This window comes from Protomyctophum bolini (genome assembly GCF_963924005.1).
Source record: "Protomyctophum bolini genome assembly, chromosome: 23".
Taxonomy (NCBI): domain Eukaryota; kingdom Metazoa; phylum Chordata; class Actinopteri; order Myctophiformes; family Myctophidae; genus Protomyctophum; species Protomyctophum bolini.
The window spans coordinates 10175578-10195843 of NC_137884.1; the positions used below are offsets into that span (position 1 = coordinate 10175578).

General features: G+C 43.9%; 1 protein-coding gene across 2 annotated transcripts in view; it reads left to right on the forward strand.

Annotated features, from left to right (window-relative positions):
• The window catches only part of wnk1b (WNK lysine deficient protein kinase 1b), a 101556-nt gene that overhangs the window by 46117 nt on the left and 35173 nt on the right, over positions 1 to 20266 (forward strand). For both annotated transcript variants that reach the window (XM_080757731.1, XM_080757732.1), the window contains exons 6-12: positions 1607 to 1695; positions 4860 to 4999; positions 5610 to 5689; positions 6836 to 6997; positions 7690 to 7759; positions 9693 to 9886; positions 20039 to 20107. In XM_080757731.1, the coding sequence (XP_080613857.1) occupies positions 1607 to 1695; positions 4860 to 4999; positions 5610 to 5689; positions 6836 to 6997; positions 7690 to 7759; positions 9693 to 9886; positions 20039 to 20107 (804 nt within the window). The remainder of the gene's footprint in view (positions 1 to 1606; positions 1696 to 4859; positions 5000 to 5609; positions 5690 to 6835; positions 6998 to 7689; positions 7760 to 9692; positions 9887 to 20038; positions 20108 to 20266) is intronic.

The window sequence follows — 20266 nt, forward strand, 5'->3', positions numbered from 1 at the left end:
TAGAGGGAGGAGAAGAAGTGGTCAGTTTGACTTTAACTTCTATCACAGACAGACAGACAGTGAGTTAAACTTTCTAAAATCATTTTGGGGTAAGACACAAACTTTGGTTGTAATTCTGTCCGTCTAGTTTTATGACTTTTCTATGTCTATGCTCTGTATAGGTCTTCAATCATGCCATCAGTGTTATATTAAGTATTACTGTTAAGCTGCATACCGTACCACACATTTGATTTGTGTATGGATGTTATCGTCTGTATAATTTCACTAGTATATATCATGATGTCTACTTATGTGTGTGTTTGTGTGCATGGCTGCATGCATAATGATTTCTCATGAATATACTTCATCATCAGTTCATTAGATCACGTTTTTCAGCGTAACAAGCAATCGCAGGGTAGTGCGCAAAGATAGGTGGAATAATCCTTCATAACGTTGATCTGGCCATCAATACATCAAAATGTAGGCTACTCACAACAGGTATGGTGACATATGTAGTCCCATCCACACATTTCAAGCAGGAGGCAGCCTTTACTTGGGAAAGCTGATTAATTGTACAGTACATTGTACAGTCTTCTCATACAGCTTTTCAATTCAAGTAGTAACGTTTTATTGATTGATTGACTTTTTTTTTAATTCTCGAAAAGAGCATTGAGGTTCCCCCTCATTTGCAATGCTGACGAGATCACATATAAATGGGTTTATGGGTTGGTCGTGTAGCCTATGCCATGGACATGGGTGAGAGAGAGAGAGAGAGAGAGAGAGAGAGCTTTTTGTTATAACAACCTGTGAGCGGAGGCAGCAGTGGCCGAACGGTTTGCGGAGTGGTCTTGATATCGGAAGGTCGCTAGTTCGTATCCCCGGACCGGCACGTTAAAATTACCACCGCTGAAGTGCCTTTGGACAAGGCATTGAACCTCTACCATGAAATGTTCTATGAGCAGGGCCTGGCTGTAAACAAGTTATTGAGCTTAGTCCAGTTACCCTGGGTAAACATAGTACCTTTCCTTTCCTAGATATATATTTAATCAGACTTCCCAGTAGGCCTAGTACGTTTTTGGCCGGCCAACGTGACTGGTAAGATTCAATTTCCTCCGGTCAAAATAAAAAAATAATCGTCCCTAATGTAATAAACGTCACGTCATGTGCAGATATACGTGTATTAGAAGTAAACCACACAGCTCATCTTGTTAGTCGATTACTGTGATGCAGAACTTCTTCCCGACCCCTTCACTTCATATTCGCTCACTGTGCTATTCCTGCTTTTGTAGTTTCCTAAAGCACACTATCTACTCCATCATGTAAGGGTGTCGTTTGCCAAAAAGAACGGAGCGGAGTGATCTGCTCATGTAAAGCGACACCATCGTAAAACTGTATAAACCAACTAGCCTGAGCATATTCTTTTTTCATGATGCTGTGTGAATGTTTCTGAAAGCCACTGAAACTCTTAGAAGTTTCAGTGGCTTTAACATAATCGTCTCACAGTGTGTGTGTGTGTGTGTCAATAGGTTGTAAAGCTTCAGTAACTTCTTTAACTTCATTTTTTGTCGCTGTGTGTGTGTGTGTCTGTGTGTGTGTGTGTGTGTGTGTGTGTGTGTGTGCTGTGTAGGGAGTGAAACCTGGGAGTTTTGATAAAGTGGCCATTCCTGAGGTGAAGGAGATTATAGAGGGATGTATCAGACAGAACAAAGATGAGAGGTAACACACACACACACACACACACACACACACACACACACACACACACACACTATCTCTACCATTGAAAACATCGAAAACTTTTATGTTTGAGAGCTCAAGAGCTACAGAGGCTGTCTGGGAATCCGAAGATCCCCCTGTTCGTTCCTTGGCTCCTCTAGGCTTTGTACTGCCTGGTTAAGTTCCCCTGAGCAAGACACCAAACTCCCCTGTGTGTTCAATCAGAGCAAGTTAGTGCTGGTTCAACGCAGAGGAGTAATTTACCCTCTAGGATCACTGTCCTAATGGAGAGTGCTAATTGCAACAATGTCCGAGGGCAAATATTTATATAATTGTTGTGGAGTTTATTTTCCTCATAGATATATTGGAGTAGAAGTAAAAGTATTGGAAATTGGAAATACTCAAGTAAATACCTCAAAGTTGTACTACACTACGTAAGCACTTAGTTACTTTCCACCACTGTCCGTGACCCATGAGAGGCCTCGGTAGAGGTCCACGTTTCGGATGTGGTCCGCCCATGTGATGCCCAGAGCCATTCTTAACATTCTTGGGTAGACTCCGTCCAGCCATGCCCTGTTCTGTTCCTGATGTGACGTGAGTGTCCATGTCCCGACCCCCCGTACAGCAGTACAGATGACACAAACGGCCACCTCTTTCCTCATCCAATACAAGGCATTCCAGGCCCTCCGGGCCTTCTGTCGAGGAAGTGGCAGTGGTTTTGTCCTCCTACCATTACTGTTTTTTTGCTGTACCCATTTATCGGCTCCAAGTTAACACAATCCCCTCATACAACGTAACCTACCGGTATGTTAATTGTCTACTCTCGGCAAGCGCCAAAAGAACGTTACGTTAATTTAGTTGAATAAATGTTTTGATCCGATCTAGTGGAAAGGCTACTCACATTAGCTTCGGATGGCTATCTGTTATTAGCCATAACACTGGACTGCGCCATCTTGATTTGTGTGTGCACACCCGTGCGAGCACGCACACGTTCAGTCGCTTTTATCTCCAAATCCCTGTCCCAGGCGGCATTTCCGGTCAAAACAACGCTTATTGCACGGAGCATTGTGGTGGCAGTAATGGTGCCGGCCTGTACTTCTCATCGTCCAGCGAGAGATCAAAATTGATCGACCGGATGGTCGAGACAACACACACACACACACACACACCATATGGTCGAGACAACATCCGGTCGCTGTGTTTTGGATCTTCAAAATAAGGGTTGAACGGGGGGAAATCCTGGCATATAGACCGATTCAGAAACGGGTCTCATGGTCGCAGGCAACGTATTTCCTGTAGGCGGAGACGACATATCTCCGGTTTCCCCGCACCTCCTTCTACAGTGAATGGAAAAGTGACTGCCTCAAACGTCTATTACATGCTTTTTACAAACATTACAAAGATGCCCAGAACATCGGGATGAACCTGTGTAGTTTATGGCTGCTCCAACAGTAGTGGCAACATTAAAAAAAGAAAGAAAAAACGGAATGTCAAAATATCTACCGCAGTAGCTTTATACCTCATACTAAGCATTAAAGTATGAGCTATAAAGTACAGCAGCCTTGGGTTCCTAAAACAGAAAGATTGGGTATTGGCCCTTGGGTAAGACTGACGTTATGTATCTTTCAGGACCTTTCACTGCTTTGTCTCAACCATTACTATATGGCTCTGGTCTCAGCCACCGCCATATTGCCACTACTGTTGGAGCAGCCATAAACTACACCGGTTCATCCCGATGTTCTGGGCATCTTTGTAATGTTAGTGTTAGTAAAAAGAAGGTAAAAGAGTAACGTTTGAGGCAGACTAACATCGGTCACTTTTCCATTCACTGTAGTAGAAGGAGGTGCGGGGAAACCGCAGATATGTCGTCTCCACCTACAGGAAATACGTTGCTTGCGACCATGAGACCGGTTTCTGAATCGGTCTATAGTAATCATTCTTTATTGAATCCTGGCGCCGATTGTTTAATTGTGTTCCACTTCCAATTTTGTCTGCTCATTCCTCGCGTGAAGTGAGGGGTGCTCCTATCATCATACATCATCACATTCCGGCCAATCAAATCATTGCTGTGGGGTACACACGCACACACAAAGCTTCTTGGCATAGGAGGAGTAGTGCCCCTCAAAAAAAATAAAAATAAAAATCCTACATCTTGTAATATGGTTTCTTACTCCCAATTGCATCAAAGGCCTTGTATAGCGGACCCTGTTGGAGGTGCAAGTGGTAGTTAATGTTTGTGTCCATACGACTCATTCATGGGAAATGCAGAGTCAAGTACGCTCCACACACACACACACACACACACACACACACACACACACACGAGTTTCCCAAAGGAAATATGCATAGTGAGTGGGCGTGTGGTTCTTCACCCACTTTCACTGTGAACATAGATATTCCATGTATAAATGTGCCACGCAATGGTAGGCCTGAGGCCTGGTATGGTAGGCCTCAGGCCTACCATACAGGCCTACCATACCGGTCTGACGTGTCAATAAAAGAATGCTGAATTAACTAGCTTGTATTGGTAACTTTGACTGCACAATAGTCTCCCATTTAACCTCCTTGTATAGGCCTATATTTATGAACTCGCAATCGAATGTTAATTTAATTCACTTGCACAATGGGACAGTAGTGTTTTCATATAGGCCTACATTTACCTTACCGACATCACTTCGCCTCTGAAATTTAATTTAATAATATTTGGACTGCTGGACAGCTGACAGTAGGCTCTCTTTACTCTTTAAATGATATATGGCAATATATATCACCACTCACAACACACATTTCTCTGCGAATGGTTTTACTACTGCCACATGTCGACAGGTAGGTGTGTGTAGGCTAAAGAGGCTTTAGGGAAACAGGTTTGCTTCTAAATGTATTCATGCAGGAGGCCTTATGTGCGCAATGAGGACAGGTATGGCTGTGCTCTAGTCTATAGGTTGTCTATTTCTATGTTGTTGTGTTTGACAGTGTTTCCCAAAAAAGGACATGGTGTCTGATTGGCTGCCATGCAGCCAATTAGGCCACACACAGGCTTCTGTGTGCAGCCTAGAGGAGTGTGTTCAAGCTATGTGCGACACAATTGTTTTTGGGAAACCCAGACAATTTCTCTCTCTCTCTCTCTCTCTCTCTCTCTGTTCTTTTTTTTTTTTTTCCTCCAGGTATGCCATCAAGGATTTGTTGAACCATGCATTCTTTCAGGAAGAGACAGGCGTCCGGGTGGAGCTTGCTGAAGAAGATGATGGAGAAATGATCTTCATCAAACTGTGGCTCCGCATCGAAGACGTTAAGAAGCTTAAAGGCAACAAACCACACAACTCTCTCTCTCACACACACACACACACACACACACACGCACACGCACACGCACACACATTCTGATTCACATTTATACATCAGTGAGCTACTGCACTCCTGTACTGGTCACTGGGAGCTGCCCAGTACAACCTCACTCTTCTACTGTTGGCCACTGGGAGTTGTGAATAAAAGTGTTATTTTAAGAAACATGAACTGATTCTATGTGGAGTTTGCATGTTCTCCCCATGTTCCTTCCCTAGGGTAGGTACCCTCACAAAAAACATGCAGTAATCCTGGTCTCTAAACTACCTCCCTCTGGCGCCTGATAGAGGGGAAAGGAACTGGTCCGAATAACGTGTTGCTTCCACACGCATATGTTCGGTTTGGGAAACTCTCCCCTGTCAGGTGAAAATAAGCACTTGTAGCTTGAACTCCTCATGCATAGAAGGGTGCATGAGGTCAGTCCCCCCCCCCCCCCCCCCCCCCCAGGAAGTGTAGCGCCCAGGATTACATTAGATAAGTGACACTGGGTGAAAAAATGGGTTGCAAAATTGTGGGATAAGAAAAAAAGAAACATGAACTGACATTACTGTTTTCATGTGTTTTGTCCACAGGGAAGTATAAAGACAACGAGGCCATCGAGTTCTCCTTTGACCTGAACAAGGACATACCTGAGGATGTCGCTCAGGAAATGGTACCAGGCCCACACCTAGACCACTCATTAACACAAACACTTAATTAACAAACAAAAAACAATCACCCAATCCTGAGTCAGAGCCATCTGACTGTCAGGTAATGATGAATTACTAAAGAAAAATTCAGTGGTTCTCAGTGTTCCGTGTGGGGATTCCAAATGGACCCTTACAGGTCTGTAACAAATGGAACCAAGCGATGGAACCAAACTATTTGTATACTCTCTCTGGCGCCTTTACCACCAAAATAATTTTGGTTCTAGTACTGGTTCTGTTCTAGATTCTTGGAACCGTTTTAAGGATTATGTTATACTTTAGCTATTCTTGAAAAATCTTGAGAATGTGGCGCACATCTTTGAATATATATTCTGTCAGAGCAAACGTTTTTAACTCAAATCTTTGCTTCTGAGGGGTCCCTGGAACAACATATTTTCAGATGGGGGTCGGCGGCCAATTTTATATAATTTCTTGGGTCCTTGACATGAAATAGTTTGAGAACCACTGATATAGAAACATAGTCTTTTCAGAAAACTTTTTAGAAGACATTTTGTAGAATCTGGTCTCAGTCCTAAATGGGTTAAGCAGAAACGGTGTAATTGGGGGCGACATAGCTGAATGGTTAGATAGCCCGCCTGGAGAGCAGGAGTCGATTCCAGGCCTGGCTAGCAATGTGTCGAATATGTTCATTTCACAGGGCGAATTCAATCATCAATGGCAGTTACATTTTCCCTGTTCATGATGATTTTCCCCTTAGTTTTGCCACTGTTTATATCACATATGCATCTTCCAATAGTAGAATAGTGTCACAATCACGTTGGTTCTCAGTTCAGGGCAAGAAAAAGCAAGTCTTTTTAGTTTACAGTTCCTTTTAGGATCCTAAACCGATTAATTTCAGTGAAATGAGCTGGTTCAAAATTAGGCAGGGGAGAAAAAAAAGAACGGAACCGGTTTTCCGGTGGAAAATAGGGCCTCAGAGTTTTAGATTAGATTAGATTAGATTCAATTTATTGTCACTGCACAGAGTATACAAATACTTAGACAATGAAATGAAGGGTGTACAAAGAGTGCACTTACGGGGGTCCTTGAAATTAAAACAGTTTGAGAACCACTGGTACTACGAATTGATTTGTTGTTGTTTTTGTCGTCAGGTGGAGTCTGGCTACGTTGCAGAGGGAGACCATAAGACGATGGCCAAAGCCATCAAGGACAGAGTGTCTCTGATCAGAAGGAAGAGAGAGCAGAGACAGCTGGTCAGAGAAGAGCAGGAGAAGAGACGGCAGGAGCTGCAGACACCAGAGACGCACACATTGGTTAGTTTGATACCTAGCTAGTGGGTTGGTTGATTTGGCTAGTTAGGTAGGTAGTAAGTCGACTCAAGTCAATGTAGTCATTTAGTTTCATACTGTAGTAGGGAATGCTCCACATGTCCCAAACTCTTCTCCCTTCTGGCTCCAAAACTATGGAATGCACTTGCCATTGCAATCAGAACTGCAGATTCACTCCCAATCTTCCGCCGTAGTCTGAAAACCCACCTCTTCTGGCTCCATCATAGCCTGTAGCACTTGCCTGTAGCCTGTAGGCTTGACAAATTTCAGCCAATCAGGAGAGAGAGAGAGTATACCTTAGACTCTAAGGTATACTTAGAGAAGGAGAACTCGGGTGCCGTCTCTATTAATATATACTCTAAGGCTTAGAGTATATATTAATTAGAGACGGCACCCGAGTTCTCCTCCCATCCACTTGCATTAAGTTGCATGAAGCGATTTCACTCCTCCTTCCGGGTAGGAACAGAGTACACATTTTTCAGCTTCAATTTTATAGTTTCCGGGTCCAATTTTGTCTGCTTATTTCTTTGTGTCATCACTTCCAATTTAATGTTTTGTGTCCTGTATGTTATTCCTGTGTGAGTTCTCTCTACTAATTGGATAAAAGTGGGACCTGAAGAGATGGGGAGAGATGGGGGGACCCTTGTTACTGAAAGGTTTGTACTGTATGTTTCCAGCAGGCTGATATGGAGGAGATTGAAGCAGAGCCACAACTTCAACAGCTTCATTACCAGAGCAGCCTCACATGTAAGACTTTAACTGAATTTAATTACTACTTACTACTTTAACTAACCTCTGACATGTAATAATAACATTAATATTAAAGGTGATATAGGCAAGTTTTCAGCCAAAAATCAACATATTTATCTATCTATATTTGTGGCCTTATTCCCTCTATCTTCCCCTATATTTTGATGCTGAGCTGCTGCCCTGTAGACATACACTCTCCCTTTGTCTCCCTCTATGTGTTTGTATCTGTTTATATCCACTGTTGTTTATGTCGCGGGACGGAAGCGTCGTGTTGGGAGGAGGGTCTGTGTGGGGGGTGACGCGGAGTCTTAGCCAATTGCAGCGCGAGGCTGTGACTGTGTGTTCGACCCGGCAGTATTATAATGAAAACGCAATGCGATTTCATTGCAACTTGCAATGAAATCGCATTGGTGAAACTAAGATATGGGGATAATATTATACTTGCAATTTGCAAGTATAATATTATCCCCATATCTTAGTTTCACCATTGTTCATGTGAAATAGTATGTTTATGATGTAATATGTAAGCCTGTTGAAATTATGAGAATCGCTATGTATAGCGCATGGTTTGGTGGTCCGGCCGGCTTGAAGCTTGCATTCAACCCGTGCTCGCCAACGGTGACAAGCCGTCGCTGATCATCATAGCGATGAATAACCGTGGACAAAGTAGTTCACATGAACGATGCTGTAGTGGCTGGGGCATTTGAGGGGCAATATGTTTTATATGCACGATTACAAATGAAAGATAATTGAATTGAGAGCCAGTGAGTCTGCTCCACTACTTCCTACTTCCTCATTTGCGGGACTCGTCGTGTCAGTCTTGTGATATTGGGATTACGCTACAGTTACCCTTAAAAAAACATGTCAACTCAATGTCATTGTTGTAACTATGATATCGATAGAAATTCATAATTTTTTAATGTCATATTTAGCCATACGAGCGCAATATCCATAGCGTCCCTCCCAGCAGCAACAACAACCCCATAGCCTGAAGTGACCTGGCTCAGCCAATAGAATGACGGGGGGAGGGGGGTGGAGCTAGATTTTAATTTGTTTGGAAACACTCGATCAATTCTGTGTACAAACACTGAAAACTTGCCTATATCACCTTTAATAAATATTTTTAAAAAATAGTACCGGTAATCTTTTTTGTATGTAAGCCTTGCAGAGCCATGAGGCCCACAGGGCATGAGCCTATCTCCTGTTTCTGTAGCGTGAGGCAGCTTGGACATGGCCATGGCGCTAGTATGTCGCAGGGATTTACCCCCAATCCCAATCTTTTTTGTATAGCCTTTAATAAAACAGAGTTTCAAAGCGCTTTACATAACATCAAAATGAATTGGGTGAAAAAAAAATGCCAGTCACTTTAACAAATCTCTGGCATGTAGAGATACATGTACCGATACAATTTTGTACTTTCCGATACCGATTCCTACAACTTGTGCATAGGCCGATACCGAGCTCTGATCCAATAACATTGTGTCATTTCAAGAAGAATCTAGGACACTGGTTCTCAAAATGTGGTCCAGGAACCCTCAGGGTTCTTTTAGGGTGTTCCAAATGGAACTCTTCCAGTTATGGTGGTCCTTGAAATTAATTATCTAGTCTCATCACTGATCTAGTCTAGGAACAAATACAAATGCCATTAATAATTGTTCAACTGCAAGTTAGTAAAATTGCAATGTAAAAAATGCAGTAAGAGTATAAAACAGCCATGCATCATCAAATGAAGCAATTTGAATATTACTGTAAATGAGATATCATCATGTGATAATATCATGTGAGATCGGCATAGACTGGCCGACTGGCAGCATTTAAGGCCATACTGGAATCGGTACCGGAACAACTCTACTGACATGGTAAGACTAACCTACCTTAGATGAAACTAACCTTTCACGTCATTATCTCTGTCTCTGCATCCCACCGTCAGCCGAAGGAGTTCTAGACAGCGGCCAGGGTGGGTCTGTTTTATCCTCCGAGGTGTCCCTCCAGGGTCAGCTGGTCATGTCCTACAGCTGCCCTCCCTCGTCATCGTCCTCCCAGCAGACCCCTATTCCCCAGGCCCAAGCCCCGCCCCCCTACCCCCCCACACAGCACCCAGCATACCCCCCGCCTCAGCCAATGGTGAGTGTTGCTGCCGCCGCTGCTGCTGTCATCAAAGTGTTGACAGCCTTTCTGTGTTGTCTTTGCCTTCCACATAACAGGATGCACAGCTCACTTGCATTTTGCTGCTGTGGTGTTTTACTGTCCCATGTCATATGTAACACAAATAACACACGCAAACAACTTACAACGTGGGCATTTAGCACATGCTCTTACCCAGAGCGACTTACAAGGAGAAAGGTGAATAATCACAGTATAGTGCCACACACACACACACACACACAAACACACACACACCTGATTTGCCATTTTGTGATATCAATGGGAGTTGGCTTTTCTGTGCGTTTGCAGAACTAGAACCGTGAAATGCAGAGGAACTAGGGATGTCCCGATCCAATTCCGATCATTTGATTTTGAGTATCTGCCTATAGCGATTTTTCCTGATCCGATATTTATATTTCTATAGAACACTTATGCCATGTCACAATAGCACAATATCCAAAATCATAGACGATATCCAGGCTAATATCATGATATTGATATTATGGATGTCCCGATCACGTTGAAAATGAAAGTGATCGGATCGGGACAATCCGAAGAGGAACCTAAACGTATTCTGTCAGTTACAACCAATGAATCACCTGTTGAACAGACAGACAGAGCGACAGACACAAAGATTACAGTCAATGAGACAGACCGCCGGACGGAGGGACAGACAGACAGACGGACGGATGGTCATTCAGTCAGATACGTTAGTAATTCAGACAGACAGACATCTGACAGACATGCTGTTAGATAAAGGCTTGGTAGAACTGTATCCTGTTCCCTCTCTTTCTTTTCTTCTGTTCTACTACTCTTTATTGTAAGTTTGTTTATATGCATTGTTTATTGTGTGTTGTACATTGTTATTTTCTATCTTGTTGCGTTTACTTTGTTGTTGTGCACATTGTTTTCTGTTGTGTGTATTTTACATTATGTATTTTACCATTAGTCATATATGTTTCAGCTTGATTTCCGGTTTCGTCATCATAACGCGACGGCCTCGTCACCAGATCCGCGACAATTCCGCTCTTTCTTTTTAATTATAAAAAAACGTCGAATTAAACACATTAAACAAATAGCAGGTTTAGCGTATTACGCAGCACCGACACATGGATTAAATAGTGGGGAACGTGGGTTACGCAGTAGAACTGTTAAAGATAGGGTAAGTGATTTTCTTTGGTTAAAATAAGTGTTAAAAATCTCTATTTTGTGATAGTACTCATTGCTATAGAGCGTCGCAGTCCCTCCCCCTTTCAGAACGGCGAGTGGCCCAGGAAATGAAAAGCAATGCATTTTTCCCATAGCCGTTTCTGAAAGTATTTATTTAAAGACGGTTATGCCGCGGACAAAGCCAACTCGGATCGTGACAAATCATGACAATGAACACAATATTTTGGGCCGAATATAAGAAGAAAAACAAAACAAATAGTCTTGTCTCCTGCCTTTATTTTCTTCTTTCTAATGATTTGATCGGCCCAAAATATTGTGTTCATTGTCATGATTTGTCATGATCCGAGTTGGCTTTGTCCGCAGCGTAACAGTCTTTAAATAAATACTTTCAGAAACGGCTATGGGAAAAATGCATTGCTTTTCAATTCCTGGGCCACTCGCCGTTCTGAAAGGGGGAGGGACTGCGACGCTCTATAGAGCAGAGGTTTTCAACTGGTGGTTCGCGGACCACTGGTGGTCCGTGAATGTATTGCATGTGGTCCCTGGCCATGCATTTAGTATGTTCTTTATCGACCACTAGTTGGAAAACGAACTAGTTCATTAAGTGACCTGGTGATGTATGACGACGTCAGTTACTGGGAAGTCGGATTTCAAGAACTTCCACAGAAAGGGAGTTTGAATTTCAAGGGAAAGTGAACCGGATTGACTGGTTGAGTCTATTATTGTGCCCATATAATCATGCAGGTTAAGAGAACAGAGTAAGGGCAACCATGCAAAGGAATAGCTCCGGACGACTAGCATATATTAAATTACTGACTGTTATGGGCTTGATTTAATTCACCTCAAATTAACAAATTTGATATTGATTTTAATATCCCCTCACTCAACTCAACAGTGGTCCCCAGGTTGATTATTAGTCAGCGTGGTGGTCCCTGGTTCATAATCAGTTGAAAACCCCTGCTATAGAGTGTTTGTTCTGTAACAGAAGTCTCCATGTCTCACCAGCTTTTTTTTTAACAGAAAATGAATTTTCAGTTTCCAGGTTGCATTTTAGCCAAGCAGGGTAGAGAACTCAGTCAGGATACAGATTAAACATCAGAATATAGTGATTTAACCTTTTAACAAAAAATATCACTTAACCTACCTTTTAAGATTATGTTTATAATAATTGTGAGCTAGACCCCTGAGAGATGGATTGCTGAGGGGAAGCGCCACACCTACCTACACCTCCCAGGATTTACCGCACATCTTAGTTACTCAAGCCAAGCCCTGCTACTCATACTGAGTTGGTGGTGCCCGCTGCCTGGGGTTGAACGCAGAACCTTGCCTTTGAGCAAGGTTCGACATGCGGAAACGGACCGGTCGAACACGCTGCTCCCGTGTATGTCTAAACTAAAGCCTGTACCCGTCTTTACTGATCGCACTTCAAAATGCGGAGATCCTGTGGGATTGGAAGTGGAATTCAATGTGTTGTATACAGTCACGCTGCAAAACGTGCTCCCTGTTTCCTTCTTTGAAGTCCTCATAAGGTTTTGGGAGGGACATCTGTATACATGTTCGCAAGGAGTTCTAAATGCACTTTTAGTTTTAATGCATTTATAAATAATGCCCATCTCTTTTCAGTTCGCCAACCTAATTTGATTGTCATAACCAAAACACAGTCTATACTCCTGTGATGTAAAATACAGGTTTCATGAATCTCAGACATTTTAGGTTGGCCTCTCAAGTCTCCACTTGACCTCAGCACTCAAGGAATTTGAGTTGGTGTTTCTTCACTGCTTCTTTTCCTCTCAGTATCCAGTAATTCCTACTGTATGTAGCAAAGTACGCAAAACACTGTTCCTGGTCGTATTGCCATCATTTTATATTTCCACAACACAATGGAGGAAATGGTAGAATAAAGGGCACACATAAACATCATTCCTCTGTAGAAATGTTGTGAGAAGAGAGAACGGAGGGGGAGCGGTCACTGATGATGCAGATGGCACAATAAGCACTGGAATGTCGGCTCAACTCGGCACCATTGTAGTAATGAGCAAATTATCTCCCTTCTACTTTTCTACATACAGAGCCCTGTGTGTATTGTCTTATGTTGTGTACATGGCTATTTTCTGTCTGTTGTTTTCATTGTGATGTTTTATTTGTATGTGTGTACATCTGTCTCATTTTCTGTCAGTTGTGTTTATTGTGCTGTTTTTTTCTTAGCTTTGTGTATTCATTCTCATTTTCTGTTTCATTGTTCATTAAGTGTGGGTGTGTTTGTTTTCCATCTTGGCCCATCTCCGCAGCCTGTCTCCCATCGCCGTAGAAACCGTAGCATGTCCGTTTGCGTTCCCTCTTCCTCGTCCTTTGCTCCTGCGTTCCTGGTCCCTCAGCCCTCCACCCCTCCGCCAGACCTTGGCCACGCCCCCTCCTCCCACTGCCCCTCTCCCCTGGCACTGGAGAGGGAGACGTTTGCGGGGCGTCTCTCCAAGGCTCTGGAGACGGTCCTCCCTCTCCACTCCTCCTCTTCATCGTCCCCCCATCCCAGAGCCCGGCAGAGGAGGGCCAGCCTGCCCGCGCTCTACTCCTCTTCCGTACGTTCGCCTTAAGCCTAATTTATGCTCTGTCGTGTCGTGTGACAGAGCGTAAATCGGGCTTTAGCCAGGACAGAATCGGGGGGAGAGAGACAAGAGGGAGAGTATCACGAGAACTATAGTGCTGATTGAGTTTTGGGGGTTGGTTTGTTCAGTTTCAGTTGTTAATAACCGGAAACAAGAGATTAATGTTCATTGTTTCATTAGCGTTAGTTTTCTAGTTAAATAAGCTAAGTTGAAGTTTACTGAAGTAGACAGTAATCTACAACAACCACAATCCCTTGCATGGGGCAGCAACAGTAACAGCCCACTTTTGTTTGTTACACTTGAACATGTATTAGAAAGCGTTGATTGATTCGACAAGTTTGAAAATAGTCAGTCGAGAAAAGATTGATTAAACAAACTAAATTAAAATGTCCATGATAGCGACATAATTCACAGCCTATGAAGCAGATCATTTTGAGGTTGCTCTATCGCCCTAAAAGTAAAATTGTTAAATCGGTCTTTAAAATGTGTCTTTATCAAGGTCGTGTTGTAGAATAGTGTCGCACCATGTATCACGTATACCATGTCTTGTTTTGGTGGCTCAGTGTAATTGTATCTAAGATAAGAATGAAGAGTCCGATTTATATTCCCTGTGCTGATGTGCAGAATTAGCAGCATGCAGCTTTGGAAAACAATGCGGCACCATGGAAACTGTCAACAGCCTCTTGGAATGAGAACATTAAATTAGTTTATCAATTAGTTGCTTTATAGCCCGTGTTATGTGGGCATTGTGCTCTGTGCAACATTACAATTTATAGTTTTGGGCGTTTTAGCTTATGCAGAGCAACTTATAAAGTGCAAGATCAGACTAAATGGCATTGACCCCAGTCAACAAATTACAGGCTAAACTGCCAAGTAAGTATAGTGCAAAGAACAACAATTAAGTCCTACAAAGAAACAAGGATACCGGGTAAACAAGCCGAGCGTTGAGAGAATTCTCTGCCAATCTCAATACCTGGAAATGTAATCGAGATTGTGATCAAATTTGCAGAATTCAGCTGTCTTTCACAATATTAAATTAGGAGGGAGTAGCTCCATCAAACGTTCTTTCTTTGGTTCTGAACAGCACGCAATTGATGTTAGCAGGGCAATGATGGCCGCAGCTTAAGCTAGCTATTGCTACATAATTGGTTCAACAAATCTAGTTTGTTCTGTTCCAGTCACCTGTGTAGGTCTCTGTTACTTTCCCTGCCTACACGGTAAATTCATCTGTTCTAGTTTAATTCGGAGTGTGTACACTCTTGGAGTTGTATTGACACTGGGGACTCTGTCTTCTCATCCATTTATCTCTCTCTCCCTGGGCCCGTCTGTATATCTGACCACCCCTTTGTTCTCATTAAATACAGACTGTGTGTTGGCTTTGCTCTGACAGACACTGACAGAATATTGTGAAACACTACAAGTGTCATTAGCTTACCCTCACAATTAGTCTAAATTAGTTCTAATTCATTTTCTAGTCTAAATTAGTTAAAATTCCTTTTCTATTAGCTTGTCCAAACATCATGACTCCCTGTCACAAGACACCGTCATGTCAGATTGATTCTTTCATCATGAGCTTGTTGTTAACAGATCTGTGTTCTGTTCTTTTAAACAACATAGTTTGGTATTAACTAGATAAACTCGGATGTGACATAGTTCGTCTCATAGTTCTGTTTTGTTTTGTTTGAAAATGAGGATGGTTGTTTGTCTACTAGAGCCTGACCAAGCACGGGCTGACGGTTTGGTGACCTCAGTCAGAGCAAATGTCAAGCCTCTGCTCTGTATTCAATACCGCACTGTCCTGAGACTGTCCGTCTGTTTCTGTGTGTGTGGGTGTGTGTGTGTGTGGGGGGGGGGGGGCGGGTGTAGTGTCTCTCATATCACTTTGTTCCATGTCTGTTTCAGTCTGTCTGTTTCTTTTTGTCTTTCATCTGTTTGTTTTCTGTTCATCCGTCCGTCTCTCTCACGGTACTCTGTCTTTCAGTCTATCCCCTCACCATGCCGATGTTTGCTCATCTGAGACACATTGTGTGTTTAATGTCTTCTCGACTGAAGACAGCATTTTTCAAACAGTTCTTTTCCTCTATTTTGCTCTTTGCTCTGCATCTTTCTCTCTCTATTCTTTCTGGCTCTCTCTCTCTCTCTCTCTCTCTCTCTCTCTCTCTCCTTAACGTCTCACATTCTTATGTATGCATTGTTCACAGCAGGGTCAGTCCTACCCGTACAGTGGAGGTTTGACTTCATCAGGAGGAGGTGGAGGTGGAAACCATCCATTCTCATCCCTCCCCGAGCCCCCCGCGTTCTTCTTTCCCTCCATACCCGAGCGCCCCATCTCCTTCTCCCCTCCTCCATCCTGTCCTCCTCAAAACTACACCGGCCAGCGGCGTAAGAGCACCTCCATCCTGGAGGCCCACACTCGACACTTTCAGCCGACGTACACGCGCTACGCCAGCAGCCTGCACCCTTTCTCCGGCCTGGAGGCCGGGGATCCTTCCCCGGCCACCCTCTACCTGCTTAACTCTGGGATAGCCCAGCGGCTGGGCGCCGGGCAGACGGAGCCCTGCCTGTACGGCTACAAGGACATGAGGGCGGAGCAGCAGGAGGTGGAGTCTGCACTGAGGCGGAGCTATAACCAGGCGGCCTTTTTGGACCACTATGAGGCCATGGCGTTCGCCGATTATCAAATGGCGCACCAGCTGAGCCAGCTGAGCCTCCACCACCCGCAGAGGCATGCGGTCGCCGTCAGCAGGGGGTACGAGGGCCCTCCTCCTCCCCAGGCCGGGTTCTTCCATCCACACATGATGCAGAGGCACACAGCCCTCCCCCCTCCGCTCACTAACATCGGTGACTCCGCCGGTGCTTCTGCGTCGTCCTCAGATGGATGCTACCCTTCTTCCCCTTCCCCCTTCCCTCTCTCTGCCCCTCCGATGCTAGGCGACACCACTCCACCCTCTGCAGAGAGTATGTTCGAGTACCACCTCGCGGCGGCAGCGGCTGCCGCTGCGGTCGACCCAGGCCTCCTGGCCTCTAGATTGGTACATCCTGCGTACAGGGTCAGGAGGAGTTCCGTCGACCTCCCCCTGGAGGAGAGCTCTGGGTCCGGTTCTGGTTCTTACGGCCGTCTGCCTGCGGTGACAGAGGAACTGTACTCCTACATCAGCCCAGAGCACCCTCTGCCTCCCGGAAGCCTCCTCCTTCACCACATCACAGCAGGAGGCCAGGCCAGGAGCCCCGAACTCCCTGGCGACTCCTTGGCCTCGTCCTCCGACGCCAGTGACTTCCAGTCGCCTCCGGCCGCTCTCCTCCACTTCCAACCTCCTCACGACTCGTCGGCCGCCCAGTGCATCCCCCTGCCCTCCTCCCACTCCTCCTCTGCTCCTCTGGGCTACGAGTCCTCCTCAGGAGGCCCACACCCTGGTGACCTCCACGGACACCCTCCGTCCCAGCCCAGCTTCCTGCTCGTCACCCCGTCCTCCGAGCGCCCTCCCGGAGGAGCGTCGTTGCTGACCCAGAGCCCCTGGCAGCCGGGTCAGGGAAGCCTGGTACCCACCCAGTCCGACAGCACCTGGCCGCCGGGTCAGGGCAGCCTGGTACCCGCCCAGTCCGACAGCACCTGGCCGCCGGGTCAGGGAAGCCTGGTACCCGCCCAGTCCGACAGCACCTGGTCGCCGGGTCAGGGAAGCCTGGTACCCGCCCAGTCCGACAGCACCTGGCCGCCGGGTCAGGGAAGCCTGGTACCCGCCCAGTCCGACATAACATACCATGAGCCTCTGCTGGTCAGCACCAACACCAACCAACACATTGTCACTTCACTGTCTGAAATCACTTCAGCTATAGCAATTGAATATGTGCTCTTAATTTGAATAAGAATACATGTAGAATATAATGGATAGAATAGGGGAGATTAATAGTAGTGGTAATAATCATATATTACAGAGTAGAATGGAGTATAATCAGGACCTTTAAGTCGTTTTTCCCTTTTAAGTAGTTAATCCCATTTTCATAATCTATATTTTCAGATAAAATTCCAGATCCATTCCATTTTCACACTGAGATCATTCTGGTCTCAGCTAAACTCAATTTATACTCTCATCGCAAGTTTGTGTCGCATGTTGAGACTAACCAACAGAGCAGACAGGCAAACCGTGTATGATTCTGACTGTCAGTCCATAGCAGAAGAGTAACTGAATTAATTTCAAACGGTGAAGTGACCAAGTCTCCCCTGCTCTCCCTCTCCTGTTGTCGCTTGCATCATACCTCCCTATAGACCAGCTACTGCTCTGTGTTATTGGATAATATCAAACCCTGTGGTTCAGTGAGCCATTTATTTGCCGTGGTTGTGATTTTAAGCCTCTCAAGCCGACCTCTCCGCTCCAGAGAGAGACTCACCCTGACAGCTTGTCTTCTGTCCATCTACAGTAGCATATTTTTGTCACCTGGGCGTCCCTATTCTGGGCCTGTCATGATAGGCAAACATTTGAAAATAAAAATAAAAAGTCAAGTCTTATGAGACTTGAGTTCGACAATTCATGGTCACTGAAGCTGATGATGAAATCATGGTCACTGAAGCTGATGATGAAATGATTTTTTAGACTTCATTAAGGTTGTTTTTGAGTCTCCCTCTGGTATTAAAGCTTTGTTTAAATTAACTATCTGAATCCCTCCCCCGCCCCCCGTTCTGTTTTGTATTTCATTTTGTTTTGTTTGTACGCACCAGTAAGTAATCTTTTGTGTGTATGTTCATATACATCTGTATATGAGAAGTGTGTGTTTGTGCAGGTATATAGTACAGGTGGTATACCTGAAATCTTTATCATACAAATCAAAGTCCACACTTGGCATCCAGTAAAGTTTACCAAAAACTACCTAGAAAGATATACATACTGCAATTGAAATGAAAGGTTTGTGAATAATTGTTTTTAGAATCCTTTAAATCATATATTTTGTCGATTAATACCAGGCCGTGCGACTTTGATTTGTAATAAACAAACACGCAGAAACATACAACAAAACAAAACCAGGGGTTCAGACATCAGCTATGTAACCACACAGGTAGTGTCTGGTTTTAATATTTGTGAATTTGTTTTAATTATTTTTGTCTTAACCGTTGCTGAGGTTAGTGCTGCTTCAACGCTGGAGGTGGTCGGATTGAAGAGGCTTAAAATAGTTGTTTAATGTATTTTTTTAAATTAAAATTTCCTTTGGTTTGAACTTCTGATTCTTCCGTTTAGCTTCTTGTTTGAATTTGTTTTTCATTTCCTTTCTTTTTTTTGCCCCTTCCTGTCCAGACAGGAAGTCAAGGTTCTGACACACATGCTTCAAAGGTCTTAGTTTATTAAACGTTTATAATGCTGACGTCATCCTCCTGTTGTCCCTCTTTGTTCCCTAATCTTCTCCTTCCTATTAGCCTTTCTTCAAACTGTATATTTTATGTCCTTGCTTTTTAAATAAATTATTCATTATTTTATTATATTTTATTTTTAAAATATTTTTTTCCCCTGTGGCGTGCGTGTGTGTATGTGACTGTTTTCTGTGTCAGTCAGCAAGTCGTGGAGTTGAGCATTTTTTGAACGCGTTTAGTGTATCTATTGCATGCTTTTCTCTACTCGGTGTACTGTGTTAAGTCGTAGTGTGAACAGGGACAAGTATTCACTTCTTCTATAGATGCTAACCCTAATGTACAATTAGCTCGCCAGAAATAACGGAGTGTCAGTGTGGTTTAATGGGATTTACTTAGGTGTACTTTGTGTTGTGTAAAGGCATTTAGAACAACTTAGTTTAGCGCAGTTTAAAATTGAGTTTGCCAGGCAGCGTAGTTGGGTTGATTTTAGTTCAGCTTTTGCCACATCATGTAAAAAACATCTAAAGTAACAGTAAGCATTTTAGCTGAGCTTGGTTTTGTTGAGTGATTAACTTACACATTGGTGAAAAACTAAAACGAAATGTTTTTGCAGCACATGGATGAATTAATTTTTTTCTCAACCATAATGAATCAAATCAACAAGTGACAAGGCACTGCTTTTTAATGTAAAAATACTTAATTTGTTTATTTTATTTAGTTTTGAAGCTTGGGTTTTTATCATTTTGTTTCATCAGAAAAACCACAACCCACTGTGTTTTGTTGTCTTAAACAATCACCTGCATGCTGTGCTCATCCCATTCACTAATCCTAACGCTCTACTGTACAGTTGTACTGTGTGTGTGTGTGTGTGTGTGTGTGTGTGTGTGTGTGTGTGTGTGTGTGTGTGCGTGTGTGCGAGAGAGAGAGAGAGATTCCAGTGCTGGAGTTCCTTGATGGCAGTGTCTTACAGGTTCTAATTGTCTCTGTCCTCTTCTCTGTCCTCGTCTGTGTGAACGGCAGGTCCAGGCTACACCTCCCCAACCCGGTACCGTTACGTCCGTCTCCCTGTCAAACCCCACAGCCCAACAGGTGAGACTGACGTGCTATCCTGCTGTCCTCTTTGCCAGGGCGACACTTGGCTTCAAGCTAGTCCAATAATCACACAGTATAACCATCAATGACATAAGCATAGTGATATTAGGGCTGCAGCGATCATTACCCTTGTATAGTAAAAAAATATATTTATGT